Raw genomic sequence first — 26718 nt, forward strand, 5'->3', positions numbered from 1 at the left:
GCACTTAGTGGACTAATTCACCTATAGTTATTACAGTCATCTTTATTTAGGATTTTCTTTTATAAATAGGAATAACCAGTACTTTTTTCATTGAGTGGAGTTTTTCCAGAAATCCAAAACTTAAAGAACTTCAGGAGCTTTCATTAAATTTTTTTCATGCATTTTTGTAGCTACATATTTATATTGCCTTCTCCAAGCCAAAAGGTGTCATACCTTATTATTAAATTACTCTGGATCAGAGAAAACTTCCAGCAATTATCTCTGATCCAGAGTATTTTAATAATAAGGTGCGACACTTTTTGGCTACTCGTACATGAATATATGACTTCTGCATTACTTCAACCTTAGTATCACTTCTAGGGGTCTGGCTCCCACTGATGAGACCTCAATAAAAGTCAAAACCAGTCTGGGTAGTAGTGACCTTTTCCATAATAATGCATAGCATTATACATGTCTGCAAGGATATGTACTTCGCATTATGGGATACTAAGGCAAGTGATGTGAAGTCATTAGCTTGTATATACGAGTTGCCCAAGCCTGAAAATACTTCAGGAACAAACTTCATTTGCTTACACTAGGATAAAGGATTAAACCAAGTATATAATTTTTTGGTATCTTTAATTTATAGTTTAAACAAGTGGAAAAACTTCCAACAACTAGATCATTCTTTGTTTATGAAATTTTACTTCTTTATGATCATTAGTCCAAGGTCACCCATGTTTCTATGTCTACTGTTTGTATTTTCATCTTTTTCTTTGTTCATATATTTTATTTATTTATTTGTAATTGTGTGCGTTCACCATTCCTGATGTGCCTGTATGCAGAATGAAAAACTTGAGTTTTTCTGGAAGTAAAAACTCTACCTTCATATGAAGCTAATTCATCTTCATTGAAAACGCCCATATAAAGATTCCTCTCATAACAACAAAAATCAAACTAAGGTCATTTCCAATCGAAGAGCACAATGTTCAGTTAGTCTTCTGACTGCACTACACAGGCGCTTAAAGAACAAAGATTGGATAGCAACAGTAAACTTCACTATCAGACTAACACAGGAATGAGGAAGTTTGACCTTGTAGTAAAGAGAGGATTGAATTAATCGTTACTAGGATACAACTTGTGGGTGCTGGTCAACCATTCACTATCGTCCATCATGAGAAAGCTACCTACCACGCTGAAACTCAAGTGGTGCAGCTACTTCAAGAAAGTACAACATTATACAAAAACTTACATTTAGACCTGTATCCTTTACAAGTAATGGTGTCCAGGACCGGCTGGTGGTGTGTGCAAAGTGTGCAATATACACAGGCACCACAGAAGAAAAGGCGCATAAAAGATGTCAAAAAATATGAGATAAGAGTTTAAATGAACAACGAATGGTACATATAATTATGAATGTACATCATCTTCCATTCGAGCCCCTTCAGAATTTTTTTTGTACTAACTCTCTTCTTCACTAACTTTTATTATGTCCTCTAGTACAGCCTGGTTCGGCCAATTGCAAACTCCTGGTATCTAACTTATATGCAACCCGAATTAACTTATAAGCTTCAATTAAATGTCCTCTCTGTTTCCTGTTAGATAAATTCAAACTGAAACTAGCCAACTGATTCTCATAATTATCACAATACAATACAAAACCTCTACACACTCAGTCGAACTTTTCTACATACCTTAAATTTTCTTGATATTGGGAGCCATAACACAATATTGGCCTGACTAAGGACTTGTACAGCAGTATTATTACATCCTTCCTCCTAGCTTAAACTTCTTTTAATTAAACCCACAATTTGTTGCACTTTTACTAGCTGTAGTAGTACCAATATGAATATTCCTATTTTTGTATTCGCATTTCAAAAACTTGTCACAATTTATATCCATGTAATATTATCTTCCTCAATTGTGATATATACCTGCATTTGTTCAAATTAAATTTTAACTCTAACTTCCCTGTTCATTTTTCCCAATGTCTTTCAGGATCATCCTACAAAAGATGAACTTAGGTCATCTAAAGAATCAAATACTCTACCCAATTTCATGTCATCAGCATGACCTCTTCATAAAAGGTAAGCAGATTTGTCATAGTCAATCTCTCCTTAACAAAATAATGTTGTGCCATACTCAACAATTGATTCCTGTCAATTGAAAAATCTTCAATTTTTCATCTGTCAAGAATAATCTTGGATGAGATTCTTAATATCCAGGATTATATCTTCTTCCTCAACTGTATAAACAAATGTACAAAAGTACAGACTATGATATATACAGCCAAGTATATAACTGGTTGTTAGGACACCATTATATTTATATAATGGTGTCCTAACAACATATTTCACATTTTCCATTACAGAAAAAATGTAAGTCAGCCTCTTCATAATGCAGTCATTGGGAGCAAAAAAGAAATCATCTGATTTATGAAGCAAATTTTCAAAAGCGAATAAAGATTTATATGTATAATTTTATCAGAATTGCATTTGGAATTTTCTATATCATGAAGACTGTTACAAATACTAATTTTACAAATAAAATTTGATTGAAAACATTCAACCTACATGACAACTTTATGTGCCCACCTGACACAGAAAGGACATAATATACCAACAAGCCAAGCTTTCCTGCTTGAGTGAAATGTGCATGAAACACTGTTCAGCACAAATGTCACGTGGATGTCAAAAATAGAACTTCTTGATGGATAAATGTAATTTACTTTATTTTAATATTGTTAATTTAACACAAAGAGGTCAAGATTGGTTGGTTAGGTGTTTTGTATTTACAGCCAGAGTAACTAAGGCTATGAGGCCAGTGTATTATGAATATGTGTGTGTGTGTCTTCTTCTGACTGGTTTGGAAGTCAGGTCAGGCTTGGTAGCAAGAGTGGACTGGCCAGGTAGGATACCAGGAATTTCCCAGTAAACCAACATGAGAATGAGCCTAAAGATCTATCATGATTTTTTTTTAATCAGTCAAGCATCATTTTTATTTTTAAAAAAATCATTACTAAAAGAGCCTTTCACTTGAGCAGCAAATGTGGTGACATAAACATACAACAATTCAATTAACATGCTTGGGTAATGGCCCCCAGCACTCAGAGGTATTGTATCCTCCACTATTCAAACTTGTACCGCTCACTGTCAAGCAACTGAGTATCTGCCTTTGGCTATTTGGCATTCATTTACTTTGTGAGTAACTAGATGTATTTATGACTGCTAAATAAAAGTAATGACTATTATATAGTGTTATAATGTTAATAATATAATCATAAATACATCAAAACAGGAAGTGCAAGGTGGTTAGAAGAAATGAAAAAAGAAAAAAATTTACAACCCAAATTAAAAACATAAGAATCTGATGAATATATTCTCATAAAAACCACTTCCCAATCAAATGATGTAGAATATGCAATCTGTCGAATATGTAGAATATATAATATGCAATATTATAATATCGAATATGTAGAATATAGAATATGCAAAATTAAAAACATAAGAATCTGATGAATATATTCTCATAAAACCACTTCCCAATCAAATGATGCTTCATTTGTGAATGTGATTAACCATGCCCTGTTCCTATCAATGTCACTGAATACAAATTTTGGTGCATCACTGGTTGCTCAAGGTTTGAAAAAACTGTATTAATTTGATTCTACAAAAATATTTGCACCACAAAGTTCTATGTCAGTTCTTTTTTGCAGTGCAGATATAAATAAGAGTGTAGAATATGCAATCTGATGTTAATCAGGCTACTCCATCAAATTCACAATCATTTGCTGGTACCCTTTTAAGGTAATAGTCCTCTTTCTAAGTGTATGCAGAATATTCAGTACAAGATCTACTAATGCACTTTTCCACATGGTTCATAACTATATAATTCTGGTGTTCTCTTATAGCTGCAGATCAGTCAGATAGTATGTAATATGGGAAGCTTACACAGGTGATGTATTCTATATACTCCAGGTATAATAGGTGAACTCATCTGCTGGAGAACAAGTAATAACAGAAGCTAGTTTTCATACTGGTTTATAGTAAGTTTGAGGGAACTGATAAGAACTTTAATATTTTCTGATACTCCTTTTCATAGAAGGAACAAAAACAACAGTTTTTGGAGTGATCTAATGGCTCTCTATTAGCTTGTCTAATACTAATGTTTCATACAGCCTGTTTATTTTATTAGGATTGTAACCATCATTAAGGAAATTATTGGAAATTTATTTTAATTTCTTTTAGGAATAAAATTTCACTTGAGCAAATAGCCATAGGTGAGATAATGCTTTTATTATGCCATAAATCTGCCTGGGTTGGTGTGTGAATTAATATTCAGACATTAGTTAGAATGTACGGATTTTCTTTGAACAGAATAAGAGAAATAACATTTAGAAGTCTGGTAAGTAAAGTATAAAAATATCAAACCAAGTTGCTTTCAATTTTTAAAGTAAAATTTATTCCAGGGTGTTGGTTATTTAAGTGTGACAGTATATCTGCTGAGTTATGGCCATACAGCCAGATAGCAAACATCTCAATGTAACACAACCAGAGAGAAAGAGGTTTGGGAGAAGAGGATTTTATTCCTTTTTCTTCAAACATTTCAATGAAAAAATTTACAAGCAGTAGCAAAAGAGAAGAGCAGCATCACCATCTCTTCAATTTAGAAGTAAATTTTATTATGCCAAATGGAATAACTCAGTTGCATCATAAAACAAAATTTACAGCTGGGATTTTTTTAAAAATTTTTTTTTTTTAATTAAGGTTAATGTTTCTCTCCTAAAAAGAATGCATCCAAACTAATTATTGAAACTAACTTAGTTTCAAATTTCTGGTTAACAATTTGAAATGAATAGAATTTTTAACAGATGATAATGAATGTCCTTACATGTTGTGTTAATGTTTATGCTAAATATTTAACTAAATTATACTACAAGATGCCAGGACACTAGAACTATACCAGCCTGTGTTAAAATCAAGGCTAAATTCCATTCAGCAAAAACTTTAAAAATATACAAAAGAACTAGTCAAGGTCTACTTTGAAAACAAATAGGGGCCTCTATAGTTAAATCTGAATAACATCTACACAAAAATCTTAGAATTACAAAATGAACTTTATTCCATCCTTAGTACTAAGTATAGACCACTTTGCTGACAATGTGATGATCCAACTAAAAAGGTTTTCAATCAAAGCAAAAGTAATTTAATGAAGAAATATGATCTTCACCACTGACAAAGAACAAAAATAACAACTCTTATTGTCATCAGCTCGTCTTCAGTATCTTACTAAGTCAGCCATCCAGGTTCTTAACAAAGGATTTAAATTTTACCCAGAGAGCCATACAATCAATATGACAGCAACAGATCAGATACATGATTTACCTGATGAAGTAGTTAAATGTTCATCCTGATGTAGCTCATATTCTAACAATAGTTAAGTCAACCAGAAGTAATTTCACTACTGAAGAATGCAGAGTACTATGAGATCTCCAAAAAATAAAGAAAGAAAGATATAATAATACAGAAATGATAATAAAATACTGGGTAGCCATAATTAAAGAGATGTTCAGAGAGGTAACGAAAAATGTATTGAAGAAAATTCAACTGAACCTGTAAGTAGACTCTGGAACATGGGGTTTTTATTTACAGAAGATAAAAAGAGTGCAAAATTCTGCCACCAGGAGACATTTGGTGCTATAAGGACATGGTTTGGAATTAATTAAACAGTAATGCCTAGAAGAGACAAGAAATAATGTTTGTGCTAGTATAACTTACAGATGTTGTTCAATATATCCTCCTTTCAGATGTTCTAAGAAGAAGAACTGCATTCTGTGAATGATATTTTCTACAGTGGAATGCAACAGATCTGCACTGATTTGTCTCACATGTTGCATTATTCTATCTCTCAAGGCAAGAGTCAAGGCATCTTCATTGCTGCAGTTGCGGAACAACAAAGTCACTGGTCCTGTCGGGGGACGTTCTAAAAAGTACAGGCCAATAATAAACAGTGTAGTGAAACAATACCACACTGTGACTTTTGGTGAGTACTGATGGAACACTAGGATTATTCACAGCCCAAATACTTCAATTGTGTGAGTTAACACTACCATTCAGATAAAAAAATGTGTCTTGTCACTTACACAAGATCATCCACCTCCATTTAAGCTAAAAATATCAGGGCAAACTGCAGTCGAGTTTCTGTATCACCATGAAGCAAATTTGAGTATGGGAGATCTTGTACGGAGTAAACATCAGCATTTGACATAGGATTTTCCACACAGTTGAGTATGGCATGTCCAGTTGCCTTGGTATTGCCTGAGCACTGCTGGATCCTTGTGTTAATCATTCCATGTACCACGACAGCATTTGCAACTTGAACTTGTTGAGGAATAATCCACTTGAGCCTTGTTCTGGCCTCACTGCTAAAGATCCGCTATTTTCAAATCATAAAATAATTTTTCTACGATTTGTTATTGTCATTAGACCTTTTCTCTATCCTTCAAATGCTGGAGTTCTCAGAGCACGGCATTAGCATTATCTCATTGTTGATAGTCAAGTTGACTAGCAATGCATGTTCTAGGAAGGTGAGACCCATAGCACCTCAATCTCATCAGAATGATCAAAATCTATTTCAAAGTTCCTTATATCCACCAACTTGTCAGTAGAAACAGTGAGATTATGCAAATATCGTGTGATTCTAGCACCATATGTGTGGCAGAAATCTGTACTATTATCTTTTGTAAATAAAAATAATGTGATCCAGAGTGTACTTACAGAAAGTTTAGTTGAATTTCATCCAATATTTTTTGCTACCGGGCTCCAAAACCTCCTCTTTAATTATGGCCACCCTGAAAATAATCATCCTCCTTCTCTTCCATCCTCAAGATGGGTAATAATGGATATCTCCAAAAATAGAAAGATGTTGACACTTTTAAGAGACCATCCTATGGATCAAGCTACTGACAAAAATCTTATCAACTCACAAAAGAAAAATGTTTCTATGTTGATAATAAAAAAAAAAAGGTTAAAACATGGCCACCTTATATAACCAAAAGCTGATCCATACATCACCTACATACCCCCCTCTTATCTATGGCATTCCAAAAATACACACAATTCCTATCATTCCTATTCGGCCCATAGTTTATAACAGAGATAGGCCTATGTATAATACATATTTAACTAAATATTTCATAAACATTAACACAACACATAGGACATTCACCATCATACATTAAAATAATCTAACATCTTAGTTTTGATATTAGTTTTCTATTTACAAACAAATTGTTTAAAGAAACATTAATTTAAAAAAAAATATGTTTCCTACTGATATTACCTTACTCTTTTGTACTGTGATCCAATAGGGTTATTCTGTTTAGCATTATAAAATTTATCTCCAAATCTATTCTTTCGATGCTTACAAATATTTTTTTCTGGAAACTTTTGAAGCACTAAACTGCTGACTGCATGTTATCTGGCAGCACAGCCACAACTCTTTAGATGCACTTAAGTAACCAATATTCAAGAATAAAATTTACTTGAGGCCTCTCTTTTCTCTTCTATTGTAGCTACGATTTCTTGGGTTAGCCACTGTTTGTTTGACCAACCTTTCACAAAGCCATGCTGACCCTTATACAGCATCATATTTTTAACTACTCATTCTTGAATTCTCTTTTTTACCACCAGGCCTGAGATACTGATTGGTCTATAATTTGCTAGTGTACTCTTAAAATGTCCCTTATGAAAAGAAACAATTTTGCCCTCTTTCCACCCCCTTGGAACTCTCCCAGGGCTAAGACTTAAAGAGCCTAGTCAGAGAATTGCCAGTTCCCTTGCACATTCTCGTAAAACTCTAACCAATATCCCATCTAATCTCACATCTGTACTTACACTGAGATTCTGCAATATCCTAAGAACCTCCAATTCATTCACCTCTGTTCCCACATTAGTGCCTGTCACATAGGTTAAAGCAGTAACCTCACTAGTGTATAATGTATTTAAATAAACCTGGTTCCTTCAGTAATAAAACTGACACCCCTACAAGTTAATAATTTTGCAATTTTCATAAAGAATTATGATTATTTTATAATTATTTTACATAAATAACATTTATGAATAACATAAGTTATAAATGAAAGTAACAATACTGTATAATAGAATGGTGCTGACTAATTAATTCAACATGTGGAATCACTTCCATTTTTTCCTTTCTATTATTTTTTGCTGAGGAAAATGTTAGCTGTACAGTTAGACATTATTTTTAATCTATTGTTTAAATACTAATATTAGTAAAACTTTCACTTCTTTTTAAGTTCTTACAATGTTGTTCACAGTAGACCAAAACAAATTATCTGTAACTCTACCCACAATGTCATAAAAATATAAAATAAATAAATCACAAACATTGCTGAAATGCTGCATTTATACTTATGAAAACATAAGTATTTCGTTTTGGTCTGTTGTTTATGTTTTTGATTTTTTTTTCCTGTTGATTTTGAAATGTTAATTAATTTGAATCTTTGTAAATATAGGAAATGTAAAATGATGCCCTCCTGTATAATGAATGCTGTTCACCATTCAGTTATACTGAAAGAACAAACTCAACAGGTATGCTCAAATTCCATTAAAGGGCATAGATATTTATAAAGTTATCAGATGGGAGATGAATATCATTGCACAATGTGAAACTCTACCCTGCCTGAAGTGGCTTGAAAAAGTTGCATGTTCTCTAGAGCAAGATTTCTAGAACTATTTAAACCTTTTAGTCAACTACAGTACTAATATACTCTATAATAGGTTTACCACCTTTCATGGGCAAGATCACATTAAAAAAAAAAAGTGCAAGTTTCGCCCTAGTACACAAGAAATTCAATAATAAAATGTACTATCAGTGGTGATGAATGACTTGTGTTCTAGTAGTTGATGGGTTGTGGCATTGTGTGAAGGTGGTGGGTTTTTTGGAGTAATGTGTCCTCTTATGATAAGTCACTGGACCCCTTGGAAATGTCACATATTTTATATTCTGTATAAAAAATTAATTGCCATATCAATAACAGATGGATTCAGAATCTGTCAAGCCATATTATACTTTTAAAATGGTTCTTATTGTAAAAATTCGTTCCTAATTTATGCAAAATGTTATGTACATGGTTGGATATTTAAAACTGACATGCACATTTTCATTTACAATACTATGCTTTCAATTTTAAATAACTATGAGGCTAAAACTGGTTGATTATGCTATGAATTTTATGAAAATGAAAGAAATTTTATATACTGTGATATAAGAGGTTTTGTTGGACAGTACTGAATATACTGAGGTTTTGCAATCTGGTAATACAGCTTAGCTCATGAAATTGATACCAATATCTATTCTGAGGATGGCCATGCTAGGGTTAAAAGATTGATCTTAATAACTTAAAAATTGATCTTATTTATGGATTGCAAAAGTTTATAAAGTGAACTCTATGGAGAAGATAGTATTTTTGAATGTTTATCATTATTGCAAAGTAAACAAAGCAAATCAGCTGTTTTGCTGATTTGCTTTGTTTACTTTGCAAATAATGTAAACAAAGTTGTTTACATTATTTGCAAAGTAAAGAATGTAAACAATTTACATTATTTACTTTGCCCCCCATACACCTTTCATTTAAAGACATTTTGAATGTTTAAGAAAGTGTAAAAGTGATGTAGGCAAAAGTGTAAATCCTTTGCCTACATTAAAGTCTGTTGCAAAAACTACAGAATATGGGGATTGGAATATAACCTATTGGTTTGAATAAGAGATTGGTGATAGACAAGTATTAGAAAGTGGTATAACCCAGAAATCAGTCCTTAGACCATTGTTGTTAATCTACAGATTAATGATATTGTAAAGAGGCTGACAGGAGATGCAGTTGTTTGCTGATGATGCAAAGATAAGAAGGGCAATCAGCAATGCTACCGATATCTAACATTTACAGGGTGATCTGAATAGGTTGGAAGTGTGGGCAAATGGTAATGGCTCCCAATTCAAATGTTAATAAGCATAAAGTTATGCACTTTGGCATGATGCAATATCCAACATCATAGTATACTGTGGGATCATGCTTGGATAACTGACAAGACTGGAGATCTTGAATAGAAAGCTGAAATTCAAAGATCACATAATAAAAATTGCAAATACAAGCCAGAGGATAATTGCAATGATGAAATGAACACTGATATGCAAGTCATTTTGCTTCTTTACAAAGACTTGATATGACTGAACCTGGACTACTGTACTCAGATTTGGTCTCCTAGGTTCCAAAGAGATAAAGCAGCTATGGAAAGGTTGCAAAGAATTATAAAGATGACATCGAGATCATGAAATGTAGATTATGAGGAGAAATTGAGAGTATGTGGACTGCAGACACTGATAGATACAAGGAAGAGGGGTGATATGATAAAAGGTGTATAAACTTTTAAGAGGACATTATAGAATATCTGTTGATAAAATTTTTCATTAAATGGAAGGAGGAGAGAAAATAAGGTGGCATCTGTAGAAGTTAAGTTTGCATACAGTTAAGAAAGGGATGAGAGTTAGATTTTTTCCTCAGAACCATGAGTGAGCGAAATAGCGAAGTAGTGAGGGTGAATGAGTAAGCATATGACAACTGGTGTGGGTGATGTATGGCCTCTTTCAACGAATCCTTGACTCCCTCAAATTCTAATAATATATGATAAACATTTACTTTTTTTTTTTATATGTACCTTCCACCTATTAAAGGTTTTTGTTAACCTATGGTACATTGTACTGTGGATGGGCTAAGGATTTTTCTTTTCTCATTTTATATAAATTTTATATTTTTTTATTATTACATGACACCTCAAAGAGTCCAAGGAGCCAGCATATACAGAAAACTTGCTCTAGAGATCAAACAGAAATTTTCAAGCCATTTTCAGGTTCCCAAATAAGCAGGGAAGTAGGGAAATGGTTTCACAACAAGTGATGAAATTCATCTTCCATCTGAAGGCAGTCACAAACATCCATGCCCACAGCAAGATTCGAACCTGATGCCCATCGGTTGGAGGATTGGTACACTAACCACTCAGAAAACAAGATTAACCTTTAAATAAATTCAAAATTTGCTTTGAAACATGGCAAAAGAAAAAAAGCTATTTAGTGTATGAGAGTGGTCTGAAAAGTTCTCAGCCTAATAATAAAAAACAAACTTATAATTTCAAAATTATTTTTCAACATAATCTCCATCAAGACTAATACATTTATTCCAGCAATGCAACAGCATCATTATCCTGTCCCTATAGTGGTTCTCAGTAAGATCAGGAAAAATACCCCTCTACAGCTGCAATCACCTGATTCAAAGAAAAACGCTGACCAGCGAGGAAGAGTTTTAGTTTTGGGAAGAGATAGAAGTCAGAGAGAGCCAAATCTGGGGAATAGGGTGGATGGTCCAACAGTTCAGAGTGCAGATCCCTTAATTTTCCCATTGCTAAAACACTTTTGTGGGCAGGTGTCTTGATGAAAATATGATTTTTTTCTTCTGCAAACTGGGTCTTTTCTCACGAATTTTTTTTTGTCTAGTCTGGTTTAAAAGATCAGAATAATATTCTCCAGTCATTGTTTTACCCTTTTCAAGATAATTAATAAACAAAATGCCTTTAGCATCCCAAAACACCGATGCCATGACCTTTCTTGCTGATGGAACTAACTTTGTCTTCTTAGGCACTGAACAACTGGTTTCTGTCCACTGTTTTGACTACTATTTGGATTCTGGTGTGTAATGGTGAATCCAAGTCTAATCCAAAGTAATAAATTGACAGTTTTATTCTTATTTAAATTAAGGGAATATTAAATCCCTGAAGCCTATTGGCTCTTTACATTTAAGTAATTTCTACACCCAACTGCAGAACATATTAAATAAGACCAATCCTAAGGATCACATTTTGATAATAAATAGGAGATCTCAACGCAAGAATTGGCAATAAACCATATAAACCAAACATAGGACCTATCAGAGAATGTAACTGTAATAGAAATGGAAATAGATTAAGAGATTTTACTATAAGCAATAACCTTAAAATAATGAACACCTTCTTCAAACATAAAGACATCCACAGATACACCTGGGAAGCAAGAGACACAAGAAGCATTATTGATTACATAATCAGCAATATCAAAATGTCAGAAATGATAATAGATACAAGAGTATACAGAGGATCTGAAATAGAATCGATCATTACCTTTTAATTGATAAAGTAAAATGGGAACCAAGATGGAAAACAACAAAAAAGCACAAGGAAAATCGAAATTTTGAATCTTTCAAAGTTAGACTTTTGGACGACAGTAGTATTAAAGACTTGTTACCAAAAAAAGATTAAAGAACTGGATGACAAGTATAAAACAAAATCAGAACATAGAAAAATAATGGTCACACCTAAAAACCATAATGACAAAAGCTGCAAAAGAAAGTTTAGGAACAAAGAAAAAGTGGAAAAGAAAAAGAGTTCTTAGGGACTGGGATGATGAAATTAAATGCATTATTGAAGAAACGAAAAAAGCATATAAAAACTGGCTCAACCTAAAAACAATAGAATCAAAAATCGAATACAACAGAAAAAAAGCAATAGCAAAAGCAGCATGCAGGAGAATAAACTGAAACAGATGGAACAATTTTGTAACAAAATTAGAGAGAGACTGTAAGCTCAAAAGACCTAATGCATATAAAATCCTCAAAGATCTAAGCAACGAAACTAGAGAAAAAATAGATATTAATACCATTAAAATAGAAACATGGCAAAATTACTACCAAGATCTATGGTATGATGAAAACATTCAAAACAGAAAACTACCCTTTGTAAACATCTCTGATAACTTGGAAAACATCACTCCAGAAGAATTAACAGAAGCATTAACCCAAAGCAAAACAAGAAAGGCTCAAGGAGAAGACAATATAAACTTGGAACTTATCAAATATGCAGGACTTGAATTCTCACTCAGGTTACTCAACTTTTATAATATCTGGAAAGAAGGAAAATGCCCACAAGATTGGACCAAAGCAATAGTTATTCCCATCTACAAAAAAGGACATAAATCTGATTGTGACAATTATCGTGGAATCAGCTTACTTAGTACCTGATATAAAGTATATGCAAAAATCTTAGCATATAAAATTAAACGTATAGTAGGCCCAAAATTAATAGAAGAACAAAATGGATTCAGAAAAGGAAGGTCTTGCATAGACTCTGCATTTACGTTAAAATTATTAATTGAAAAACACAGAGAAATGAACATAGAAACACATAGCTTTTATAGATTACACCAAAGCATTTGATAAAATTATCACAGAAAAAGTATGGGAAATTCTAGAAGAATATGAAATACCAAACCAACTCTTTAGAGCCTTATATAATATATATCAAGATAATAAAATATCTGTGAAGTACAATAATTCAACATCAAGCTGGAAACTAATAAATCGAGGAGTACATCAGGGTTGCCCTCTCTCACCGGTTTTATTTAATATATACATAGATAAAATCATAAAAGAATGGAAGATAATTAATGAAGGAGGATTCAAGATAAATTGTAACACCAGATTAGCTACTCTTCTTTTTGCTGATGACCAAATAATCCTTGGAAATAATGAAGATGAACTACAAAAATCATTATGCAGTCTAAATAATCTGATAAAAACATATAGTATGGAAATATCAACAGACAAAACAAAAGTCATGGCCTTCAAAGGTGCTAATCCAATAAGCAGCAAAATAGTAATAAACAACAAAATAATAGAGCAAGTAAATACATTCAAATATTTAGATTGCACAATGAAAATGAATATGAAGTCATATGAAAATGAAACTGGGGAGGGCAAATTAGTCTTCACAGTGCCGGTCACAAGCCCGGATAAATGGGGAGGGTTGGCATCCGAAAGGGCATCAGGCCATAAAAAAAAAACCATGTCAAAACCAATGATGAAATGTTGGATAACAGAGAAAGGACCATGGCTAGGGCATCCCCCGTAAGCGACGCGTAGTTCTGTCGCCCGAGGACTGTGAGAAGTGGGCTAGGGCTACTGAACCAAGGATGGGTTCGGCTAAAGAAGCAAGTCCAACAGAAAGAGAGTGTGTGCAAAGTAAGAATCGGGTCACTGAATGTGGGTACGATGAATGAGAAGAGTAGGGAGATAGTGGATATGATGAGAAGAAGGAAGCTGAAGATTTTGTGTGTGCAGGAGACAAGGTGGAAGGGCAATAAAGCAAAGGAGCTGGCGGAGGGATATAAACTGTTTTATAGTGGTGTGAATGAGAAGGGAAGAAACAGAGTTGGAATTATCATCGATAAGGAGCTGAAGGGTGTAGTCTGCGAGGTGTGCCGAAAGAATGATCGGATTATGAGCGTTAAGCTTGAGATGGGAGGAAGTGTGGCTACTATAGTGTGTGGCTACGCCCCACAAGTAGGTTGTGATGAGGAGGAGAAAGAGACATTCTGGAGAGAACTTGACCAAGTAGTAATGGGAATCCCTGATGGTGAGAGAGTGATCATCAGAGCAGATCTGAATGGGCATGTAGGAAGGCGACGAAGCGGTGAAGAAAGGGTACATGGGGGTTGGAGTAGTGGTGAAAGAAATGAAGGTAAAAAAATCATAGAATATGCTGTGGCCTTCGATCTGGCTATAGCTAATACGTGGTTCAAGAAGAGAGTTGGGCATCTGATAACCTATAAGAGTGGAGATAGAATGGGTCAGATTGACTATATTATGTGCCGTAGAACATCTGAAGGAGGTGAAAAACTGTAAAGTGGTTAATGGAGAAAGTGTAGCGGCACAGCACAGGTTGGTTGTGGTAGACTGAGATATAAAAGGGGAAAAGAAGAATAGACGGAAGTGGCGGATACAGAGGAGAATAAAGTGGTGGAAATTGGAAGAGGAAGGCCCAAGGAATAAGTTTAAAGAAAAGGTATTGAAAGAAATGAAGTTACCAGAGGATGTGGAAGAATGGTGGGACGTTAATAGTCGGAATATTAGAAAAATTGGAGAAGAGGTGCTTGGTATAACATCAGGAAAGGGACCGCCTGAGGATAACAAGGCATGGTGGTGGAATGAGGAGGTGCAGTTGGAGATCAATGAAAAGAAAGAGGCAAAGAAAAAATGGGACATGCCTGGAACTAGAGCCGACAAGGAGGCATATAGATTAGCGAAGAAAAATGCAAAGAGAGCATTGGCAAAGGCGAAAGCGAGGGCAGTTGATGAGGTTTATGAACAACTGGAGAGAAACGGTGGTGAAGCGAAAGCCAGAGATAAGGCCTCGAAAGACATAACATCAGTCAAGCAGATAAAGGATGCCTCAGGAGTAGTATTACAAGAGGAGGACAAAATCAGAGGAAGATGGAAAGAATATTTCTGTAAACTACTAAATGAGGAGAATCCGAGAGAGAGGTGTGAGGATGGAGAGGCAAACGAGAGAACGGTGCAAGACATAAGAAGAGAGGAAGTGGATTGGGTACTAAGAAAAATGAAGAATGGAAAGGCTGTGGGGGCAGACCAGTTACCTGGGGAAGTGTGGAAAAGTTTGGGCAGTGAGGGCATGGATATGTTATGGGATCTGATGAGGAAAATAGCCCAACAGGAAAAGATACCAGAGGAATGGAGGTAAAGTATTCTCGTCCCAATCTACAAAGGAAGAGGAGATGTTCAAGACTGTGGCAACTATAGAGGGATCAAGCTGATGTCATACACATTGAAGATATGGGAAAGAGTAATTGAAGGAAGGATATGGCAGGAAATGAAAATTGGTGAGGAGCAGTTTGGATTTATGAAAGGTAGAGGACAGCGGATGCGATATTTGCACTAAGGCGATTGATGGAGAAATATAGAGAGATGCAAGTGGATCTGCACATGGTGTTTATAGACCTGGAAAAGGCATATGACAGAGTGGCCAGGCAGGAGGTATGGAGGTGTATGAGGAAGAAGGGGGTGTCAGAAAAGTACGTGAAGTTGGTGAAGGAGATGTATGAGGGAACAAAAACTCAGGTCAGGTCTAGTGTCGGCATGACAGAAGGGTTCCCCGTTATCGTAGGGCTACACCAAGGGTCAGCTCTGAGCCCCTACCTCTTTGACCTGGTCATGGATGTACTAGTGGAGGATGTCAAGAAGGAGGCACCATGGAGCATGCTGTTTGGATGACATTGTTCTATGCGAATCATCCTGAGAGAAGCTTGAAAATACCCTGGAGGAGAGAGGCATGAGAATTAACCGGGTGAAGACTGAATATATGTCAACAGGGAGTGATGAGGATATGGCCATACGACTCCAGGGTGAAAGGCTAATTTCAGGGAAGAAATTCAAGTACCTTGGGTCGGTTGTCGAGAGGAATGGTGACTTGGATGAGGAAATACAGCACCGAATAACCTGAGATTGGATGAATTGGAGGAAGACGAGCGGGATCCTGTACGACAAGAGAGTGAGTTGTAAGAGGAAAGGAAAGCTGTATAAGATGGTGGTGAGCTGGCGATGCTCCATGGTGCGGAGACATGGCCTATAACCAAGGCACAGGAGAGGAAGATGGAGGTAGCGGAGATGCGGATGTTGAGATGGATGAGTGGTGTGACAAAGAAGGACAGGATAAGGAATGACTACATCAGAGGGACGGTTAAGGTGGGACCAATTGGCAAGAAGATACAAGAAAGTAGGCTGAGGTGGTTTGGACATGTAGAGAGGAAGGGTGAGGAGTATGTTGGTAAATGAGTGGAGTATATGGAGTTGGAGGGAAGGAAGAAAAGAGGCAGGCCCAAGCTCAGGTGGAGAAATAAGGTGACAGAGGATCTTAGGAAGAAAGGATGAAGTCCGAAGGACGCCCTGGACCGGAGAACTTGGAAGAGGAAGGTTAACAATCGGTGTGCCGACCCTGTTTAACATGGGATAAGGCATAATGAAAGAAGAAGAATGTCATATGAAAATGAAGCTCATATAGAACCAACGATATTAAACTTCTTAAAAGTAACAAGCATTATAAATAAAATTTTTAAACCCAATTATGTACAAAAATACACACGAATAAGAATACAATACAGTAGCTAAACCAACCTTACTTTATGGAAGTGTGTTATGAACAACAAAAAAAAAGCAGATGAAAGAAGAATTGAATCATCTGAAATGAAATTTCTGCACAGAATTGAAGGAGTCAAAATAATGGACAAAATGAAAAGCAGTGAAATCAGAAAAAAACTTCGAATTACAACCTCCCTAAATGAAACAGTTATTTGTTATAGAGAAAACTGGAAAGAACACATACTAAGAATGAATAGAAGCAGAATACCTAAACAAATTCTAAATTACCACCCAAAAGGTACTCGATGCAGAGGAAGACCCTTAAAAAGATGGAACTGAGTCCAGAACAGGTCACTTGGCCTATAAGCCTGGAAAGGAAAAAGTACAGAAAAGTATATAAGTTCTTTTCGCTATACCCTTGGTATTAATTTGGTCTACCTACTCACTGATGAGACCTCAATAAAGGTCGAAACCAGTCTGGGAAGTGACCTCCCACCATAATGTACAACATTATACATCTCCTAGGAGATGTTTTACATTATGGGATACACTAAGAATACTTATCAGAGTTTTACCCACTTTTGCTACGAGTTGCCCTAGTTTGCACTACATGCTTTAGCTTACGCTGGTATTCGCCGATACTTTTATAGTTTACTATATTCGGCATGAAACTCTTTGATTCCGATCTTTGAGTCTCTTATTCGGTTTTGAAACAATGTGGGATTTAACATCTCCTTAATTTAAATAATGCTACATAGCCGAAGTGAAGCCTATCGGCTCTTTATATATAAGTAGTTTTATTTTTTAAAATGCTCCAAGCACTGTTCAGAGATTTTCATGCGAGTGAGTTTTTGATCTGCTGATTTCAGCAAGCACGGCACCCATTTTGCGCAAAGCTTTTTCATTTGCAATTCTTCATGCAAAATATATCCTACATGTTCTTTTGAAATGCCTATAGTCTCAGCAATTTCATGCACTTTGACTTGCTGGTCATCCAATACCATATCATGCACTCAATCAATGATTTCTAGTGTTGTTACACTTTTTCGACGTTCTTCACATGGATTATCTTCAAGGCTGATACGGCCGCGTTTAAACTCGGCATCCCATTTCTTAATTGTCGAAAACGAAGGAGAAGAGTGCTCATAAACTTTTAGGAACTTTGAATGAATTTCTTTTGGTGTTAAACCTTCTTTTACAAAGAATTTTATAACCACACGATACTCAATTTTATCCATTTCAAGGGATACAGACAACACTTTTGCTTCAGACAGCTGTATCATTTTGGAGATTTTATTTGCTACTTTAAATGAACAAAAGCAACTGGAGCTTTTAGATATGTTTTGGAAAATTTTGAGCAATTCTACAATCTAACTGCTACAGCAGCACTTGATGGCATAACTGCAAACCAATAAACATAACAGCTCATTTTATCCATTTCTATTATCTATATCAAAGCAATCACAGCCAATCAGCAGTACCAGCTAGAAATTCTCGATACTTCTTCCCACCATATTTGTGATTTTAATTCACCAAATGCCAATTCAGATAAAACTTTATAGAGATTTATCGTATTTACTCGAATATAACTCACACCCCTGAGTTTACTTTATGAAAAAAGAAATTAAAAAGTTTCACATATACCTCACATACACACAAAAAAAATTTAAACACGTTCACATCGGGGCGATCATAACTTGTTCAACAAACTACTTAATAGAATGACTTGCAATTTCACGTGGATGCTTATGACAGATGTACAGAAACAACAGTGCTATGTTTCTACAGATATGGTGTTCCTTTTCAATAGATACTTTGTATCTATAGATGTGTCAATGGTTTATAAACTGGATTATGATTTGAGGACACTCTGATAAGCACACGAATGAAAGATTCACTTGAAAATGGGAGTTTCATTTTCATAAAAAGAGCTCCACCCACAACAGAGCCACAAGCCAGTAAGCAGTAACTATGTATAGAACACTAAGGTTATAAACTGAATGCCATAACAGGCCTTTGAACCTGTTCCTAGACCATGGAGAAGAAGACTTACTGCAATACCATTAACCACTGCAGGCAACCCACTAGTTGATTTTTCTTGGCTGGGAAATATAAGACATTCTGCTGTAACAAGAGCCAAAGCATTGCATGCACACTACAAGGATCCCGCCACTTTCCAGATGTCTGTGGGTTGCACTGCATGGCAAACACAGTGGAAGGGAGTTGAATCCCAGTGATGGTCTGAAAAACAGAGTAAAAAAGACTAAGGAGCAATGTAATGAATATGGAAGAAAAAAGAAAAGAAAGCCAGAAAAAAATTAAAATGGGCCAAAACTATGACTGGCATTTTCATTTTTCCTACTACACTACCAACCTTCATCCTACTACTCACAGAAAACAATCCTCATGAAAATTTTTCTATGGGTAATGATGAATAGAACTATCTGAGTGAAAACAAAATGGAAGCAGTGGACAAAAATTATGGCCAATAGCTTTGGCAAGGGACCAGAAAGCATGAGTGCCATATAATAGTTTTAACCCTCTCAAAACTGGTTTTTATATATGCTGACTGTTTGTTTACGATCATTTCAAGCTTTGGTATAAATATAAAAGAAAGATGGTGATTTCAATGAATGTCAGCTATAATATACGTGATTCTTCTCTTGAATTCAACCTTAATACTTCTTGGAGGACCAAAGCTTAGATAAAGGAAGAACATTTCAAGAGGAATGAATGTTTCCATACTTATATGGAACCATTTACCATAACCAATTGTGTGTTCCAACACAATTGTTTAGATCAGAATAATGAAACCAATAAATATAAGCATAGAGATCACAGATAATTAGATGTGCATTCTTAGGATACCAGAAAACACAGGGATGAGAATGGAAGAGTGAATATTGCTCCATAAGTAATTAAGAGAACATAGATTGTTCTCTTAATTACTTGTAGGACAAATAATATTTACCATATAATTATGATTACTGATTGGAAGATATCAAATGAGAGTAGTAGAATTAAATGGCATTCTGGTGTGTGCGTGCAGACATGCACAATTTGGTTAAGATCAATATGATAGTTAAATGCTTGTCTCTGAGGAAGACAACGTGGTTATTATGAAGATGAACTGGAAAAAACCAGAATAATACTACTTTTCTAACAGTGACTATTTTTTCTAAAGTCAATGTAATTATTTTTAATTTATTGGTTACTATAAATCAGGCTGAACATTACAATTAATAAAATTTGAATTTTCATGAATATATTCTGTTTGATAATAATGACAGTTATTAAGAATTATAAAAAAGTTAGCACAAGAAAAGTATATTTAATATACTGCCAGATATTTCAGTTTGAAAATAAACTATCATCAGTGGCTAGACAGAAAACAGTTTTTTGGAAGGTAGAATACAAACAAGTGATCATTCAAAAAAAGAACGAACTGCACGATGTAACATCGTTAATCACATATCATTTCACTGAAGAAAGGCAAACAAAAGAGTGCAGAATAGTTGAAAGTATAAATTTACAATGTCGTACAAAAAACTTAATTTATATAATCATACTAAAGACATCATTAGCCAGATGTACCATCTAGAAGGTCTTCATTAAAAAAAAATAATAATAATAAATAATAAATAAAATAAAATAAAAAACTTAATGTTAACATTAACATTTCCCATAATATGGGAAAGTATGGATCAAACTTTCCCATATAATTAACATAAATAGGCATGCATCGCGATTCAGGTTATGGTGGTGAAATAAGGCCTCAGCACTCTCTTTGAATAGGTGTTTGAATTTATGCCGATACCTGTGTAGAATTTTGAACCAGATAATGTTGTGGTTTGTCTCTATTTCATGTTGTACCAATCCAGACCTATTGGATTTGTTGTGAAGAATATAAGATTGATATTCTTGTATTCTTTTCTCTACAGAGCTTTCAGTTTATCCGGGTGAAATAATGCCTCAGCACTTTTATGCAATTTATGCCGACATCTGTGTAAAAGATGCATTTTGGACCAGAGAATATTGTGGTTTGGCTCTATTCCGTGTTGTGCCAATCCAGATTATCGGATTTGTTGCAAAGAATATAAGATTGATGTTCTTGTATTCTTTTTTCTATAGAGCTTCCAGTTTGTCCAAAGTAAGAAAGATGGCAGTCACATGGAACTTGTATACACCAGGAAGAGACATAGTTGAGCGTTTATCTTTAGACAAGGAGAAATAGGTGGATATTTTATTAATAGGAATATAAGTAGCTGTCAGATCATATTTTTTTTAAAATTCCTGAAATTGGTTCTGAAATTCCGGGGATATATGGGATTTGAACTCGACATATTAATTCTTTGTTATCTTGGTTTGGCTTGTAGGAGTCAAACAGGTGTTGTGCAGTCCTTTTTGAAGAAGCCATTTAATTTCATGTATTGTTTGATAGTAGAAAGTTCTTCTGAAAATGAGGGGGTGTTGACCAATTAGTTCTAGCTCGTCGAATTAAACATTTGATTCCTGTCTTTTAAGAAGAATGATGTGTAGATTGTTTGAGAATGTAACATCCAGTAAAAGTGGGTTTTCTGTAGACTGATTTTGTTAAATTACTTGATGGTGAGCGGATAAGAAGGATGTCCAAAAAGGATAATTTGTTGTCTTTTTCGATTTCTGTAGTGAATTTGATACGAGGGTGTAACGTCTTCATTAAAAAAGTTTAATTTCTTCAGTTATCTGTTATTGGGGTTGTGATCCAGTTCTTGGTATGTTGAGCGATCTCGTGGTAAAAGAGAAATGTTTCTTTTGTAGAGTATTGATTATGGCTAAAAAGAAAGGTAGGGAATCTCTGTTGTGAGGCCATACTGCAAAAAAGTCGTCTATATATCTAACCCAAGATGAAGGTTGAGGATATATATATAGATGAGAAAAGGATGTATTCTAAATGCTCCAAATAAAAGATAGCTAGAGCAGGGGAAAGTGGACTTCCCATGGCAGTTACTTCTACTTGGTTGTAGAATTTATTTTGACACAAGAAATATCTGGAGTGCATTACGAATCCGAATAATTTTATGATATCTTGCGGGAAGATGTTATTAAGTAGTTGTCTCTTTGAGAGGCACATTTGTAAATAGAGATTCTACATCGAAGCTCACCATAAGATCAGTAGGTTGTAAGGAGACATCTTTAAATTTGTTTAAGAAATCCAACGAGTCAATAAGTTCACTAAATATTTGGTTATGCAGTAAGTAGGTGAATCAATACAGTCTACAATAGGACATAGAGGTCTGTCTTGTGGATTTTTGGTAGACCATAAAACCTAGGAGGTCTTGCAAAATGAGTTTTTAACCTGTCTATGGTGTCTGCATCTGAATTTATAACTTCATCCAGAAGGGAATTTAATTTCTTCAGTTATCTGTTAGTGGGGGTCATGATCCAGTTCTTGGTATGTTGAGCGATCTCGTAATAAAAGAGAAATGTTTCTTTTATAACTTCAAGAATCCATAATTACTGTAGCTTTTCCCTTGTCTGCTTTGGTGATAATAAGGTGACTGTTGCTTCTAAGGGAACGTAGAGCTTTCTTTTCAGACGGAGATATGTTAGATGGAGGAAGCTTGGCTTTAAGTAGGGCCAATGCAACTTCTAGGCAGAGAGTATTAGCTTTTTCACTGGAGAGGTGAAATAAGTTACATTCGATGTTAAAAAGGAAATCTAAATATGGAATCTTTTTAGGGACTATAACTAATTCATGTCCTTTTGAAAGGATAAGTGTTTCACTATCTGTTAAAGGGCATCCGGACACGTTGATAACCCAATTATCTGGATTATCACTCTTTTCTAAAAAAACTCCTCGAATTTCTTAAACAAATTAAAAAATGTCGCCTTACAATCTACTGATCTTATGGTGAGCTTTGATGTAGAATCTCTATTTACAAATGCACCTCTCAAAGAGACCTTACAACCACTTAGTTAACATCTTCCCACAAGATATCATAAAATTATTCAGATTCGTAATGCACTCTGGATATTTCTTGTGTGAAAACAAATTCTACAACTAACTAGAAGGAACTGCAATGGGAAGTCCACTTTCCGCTGCTGTAGCTAACTTTTATTTGGAGCATTTAGAAGACATTATTTTCTCATCTATATATATATATATATATATATCCTCAACCTTCATCTTGGGTTAGATATATAGACGACTTTTTTGCAGTATGGCCTCACAACAGAGATTATGTACCTTCTTTTTTTAGCCAAAATCAATACTCTATACATCTTCGTATCAAATTCAACATAAAAATTGAAAAAGACAAATTATCTTTTTTAGACATCCTTCTCATCTGCTCACCATCAGATAATTTAACAACATCAGTCTAAAGAAAACACACTTTTACTGGATGATACATTCTCAAAACAGTCTGCACATCATTCTTCTCAAAAGACAGGAATCATCAACTGTTTAAATCGACAAGCTAGAACTAATTGTTCAACTCCCCATCATTTACAGAAAGAACTTTCTACTATCAAACAATACATGAAATTAAATGTCTTCTCCAAAAGGATTACACAACATCTGTTTGACTCCTACAAGCCAAACCAAAACAACAAAGAATTAATACGTCAAGTTCCAATCCCATATATCCATGGAATTTCAGAACCATTTCAAGAATTTTAAAGAAATATGATCTGATAGCTATTTATATTACAATTAATAAAATATCCACATATTTCCTCCTCCTCGCCTAAAGATAAACACTCAACTATATCTCTTCCTGGTGTATACAAGTTCCGTGTGACTGCCATCTTTCTTACTTTGGACAAATCGGATGCTCTATAGAAAAAAGAATACAAGAACATCAATCTTATATTCTAAACAAATCAGATGTCTGGATTGGCACAACATGGAATAGAGACAAACCACAACATTCTCTGGTCCAAAACTTGTCTTCTACACAGATATCAGCATAAATTCGAATGCCTATTCAAAGAGAGTGCTGAGGCCTTATTTCACCGTCCTAACCTGAATCGTAATGACTGCCTATTTATATCAAAAATATGGGAAAGTTTGATCCATATAACATATTAAGTTTTTTATTTTATTTTTTATTTCTTAATGAAGATCATCTAGATACTAGATTTGTCTAATGATATCTTTAGTATGATTTTATAAATTAAGTTTTTTGTATGACATTGTAAATTTATACTTTTAGCTATTCTGCACTCTTATATGATATGAAATGATATTGTGATTGATGATGTAACATCATGCAGCTCGTTCTATTTTTGAATGATCAATTGTTTGTATTCTACCTTTTTAAAAAACCGTTTTCTGTCTAGCCACTGATGATAGTTTGTTATTTTCAAACTGAAATATCTGGCAATATATTAAATATACTTTTCTTGTGCTAACGTGTAGATAATTCTCAATTTCATGTCACAAGTTTCTCTCAAAAGCAAAATGACAGTTATGTGAATATTCGCTTCCTTTGGAATATAAGTTCTTAAGGATGACTGATGTAGCATCAAAACACTTAGCAAGGTAACTTAGATTTCTCAAAAGCATCTATGTTATCCATCATATTTCTTTATAATATGAGCTGTGCACTATTTAAAATTAAGAGGGACTTATTGCAGCTTTGTATGTTTACAAAATTATTCTATGTGAAAATCATTTTTCATTAAAATGATATTCCATATTTTCTCTCAGACAAAGAAACAAGAAATTAGAAGAAAAAAAAATATAGAAAATACCTCAACTGGAGTTATTGCCTGACCACATGCTGCACATTTTGGAGCATACATTCTGTAAAAAGAAAAGAAACCAAGTTAACAAGAGTGGCAAAATTGTTTAATGTTTCTGAGAATGTAAAGAAGCAGAAGCAGCTTAGAGAGACAGTACATATTATATACTGTAGCAAATGCAAGCAAAAAGCAGACCAGAAGAATAATGCTTGATGAGCTTACAGGAATTTAAAAGTTAAGAAATAGATGTGGTCAGGCAAGAGTGAAACGTTATAAAGCAAAATCATAACAAAATGAATGAATCGTCATAAATTAAATCCTTAAAACAGCAAACCCTGATCTTCAACCAACAAGTATTTCATGAAACAAAGCAGTGAAACGCCTATGTTAATGTAATTTAAACACAATATTTAGTGATGCTATTTTTACAGGCACTTGGTGACAATGACTGACAAACTTATCTGTTCCTAATAGGTAATTTATATGTATTGTGTTGCTTTTCAGTTATTCTTATAATTATAATCTGGAAAACACTGCAATATGAGAACTATCAATGGAATAGCACTTTAAATAAATAAATAAATTATCCATTCATAAAATTAAACCATCCACCTAAATTCTCCATTAAATAAAAGTACACATTTGGCATCAATAAAGCTCATCATGGTTTCAGATATTATCTATCATTATTGTCATCATTTACTTTATATCCTGCTGGACTGAGCATGATATACTGATAGCCCACCATAAATAAAATTTAGCACCTATCAAAAATTCACTTTTCTCATTTTTGGAAATTAAATACATGCCAATCATATTTTCATGACCAACATATATCACTATTATTCTACTACCCATCACTCCACAAGTATCAATGAATTAAGAGAACAAAAGATGCCCACCAAAGGAAATAAATAGCTGGTACTTTAATGATTGAAAATGCATGGAGTGATTAGACTATGTTGCATAAAACTGCAAAAAAAAAAAGATGAAACAGGTTTCACAAAAACCAACTGAATAAAAATTTTCTTTAAGTGCAAAATTAAGAACCCCCTCCAGAAAATTTAGTTAATTTGAAGAATTTTATCCTTGACATTATCATACACTTGATGCCGAAACATAAATGTGATATATGCAATTACAAAAATACACTAAACAATAAAAGAAATGAATATATACAAGCAGATTTTTCAGGACAAAAGGATAAGAAGTGAGATTAAGTGAAGAAAAAAAAAAAAGAAGAAAAACAGCTGGAAATGAAGGGAAAATATATCTAGAACATTCAGGATGGACTGGATCTATAATTCATATTTGGAAAACTGAGCAACAACTGAAATGATTTATCTGGAAATTTTATGTAAGAGGCATACTAAAAATATCAATAAGGCATCAATTTTAAATGTATTATGTGCAATAAAAAAGAAAACAAAATAGTTAGAAAATTACATAAGTTGGAGCAAACAGGGGATGGACATGAAACTAGTGAATGGATAAGAGGGTGGCTAATAATCATCAAAGCGTAGGTATAATAGATCAGAATCAAAGTAAAGGTAAGCATATCAGTGGTGTCAGAAGGCTTCATATTTGGGCCACTGGTGTTATTTATATGGTAACGATATTGGAAATAATTTGAGTGGGGAGATATGCTGTTTGAAGAGAGCAACAATTGGTAATAATAATATAAAAAGACTGGCAATTAGAACAAAGGATAAGTGTTCAAGTGCAAAGTTATGAATGTATTTTGGAACGAAAAAAAAAAAAGTTCTGTGGGTCGAATATATGCCTTCCATATGTTTGGGATTTTGGCCATCATTATTGTTCAGATTGGGGTGGTTGGTAATAATCTCACAGGCTTCCTTAAATTTGCATTCATACCATGTTTTGGTGATGCACTAGTTGCATGGTATGAACGCAAATTTAAGGAAGCCTGTGAGATTATTACCAACCACCCCAATCTGAACAATAATGATGGT

General features: G+C 34.3%; 1 protein-coding gene across 2 annotated transcripts in view; it reads right to left on the bottom strand.

The window, feature by feature from the left end:
• The window catches only part of jub (LIM domain-containing protein jub), a 242515-nt gene that overhangs the window by 62956 nt on the left and 152841 nt on the right, over positions 1 to 26718 (bottom strand). The window contains exon 6 of one of the 2 annotated variants that reach the window (XM_090398070.1): positions 24755 to 24806. The exons of the other annotated variant lie outside the window; for it this stretch is intronic. Within the exon in view, the coding sequence (XP_090254196.1) occupies positions 24755 to 24806 (52 nt within the window). The remainder of the gene's footprint in view (positions 1 to 24754; positions 24807 to 26718) is intronic. 2 annotated transcript variants of the gene reach the window in all.

Source organism: Typopeltis vanoorti, chromosome 9 (genome assembly GCF_054136105.1).
Source record: "Typopeltis vanoorti isolate ZY-2024b chromosome 9, IOZ_Tvanoo_1.0, whole genome shotgun sequence".
Lineage (NCBI taxonomy): Eukaryota > Metazoa > Arthropoda > Arachnida > Uropygi > Thelyphonidae > Typopeltis > Typopeltis vanoorti.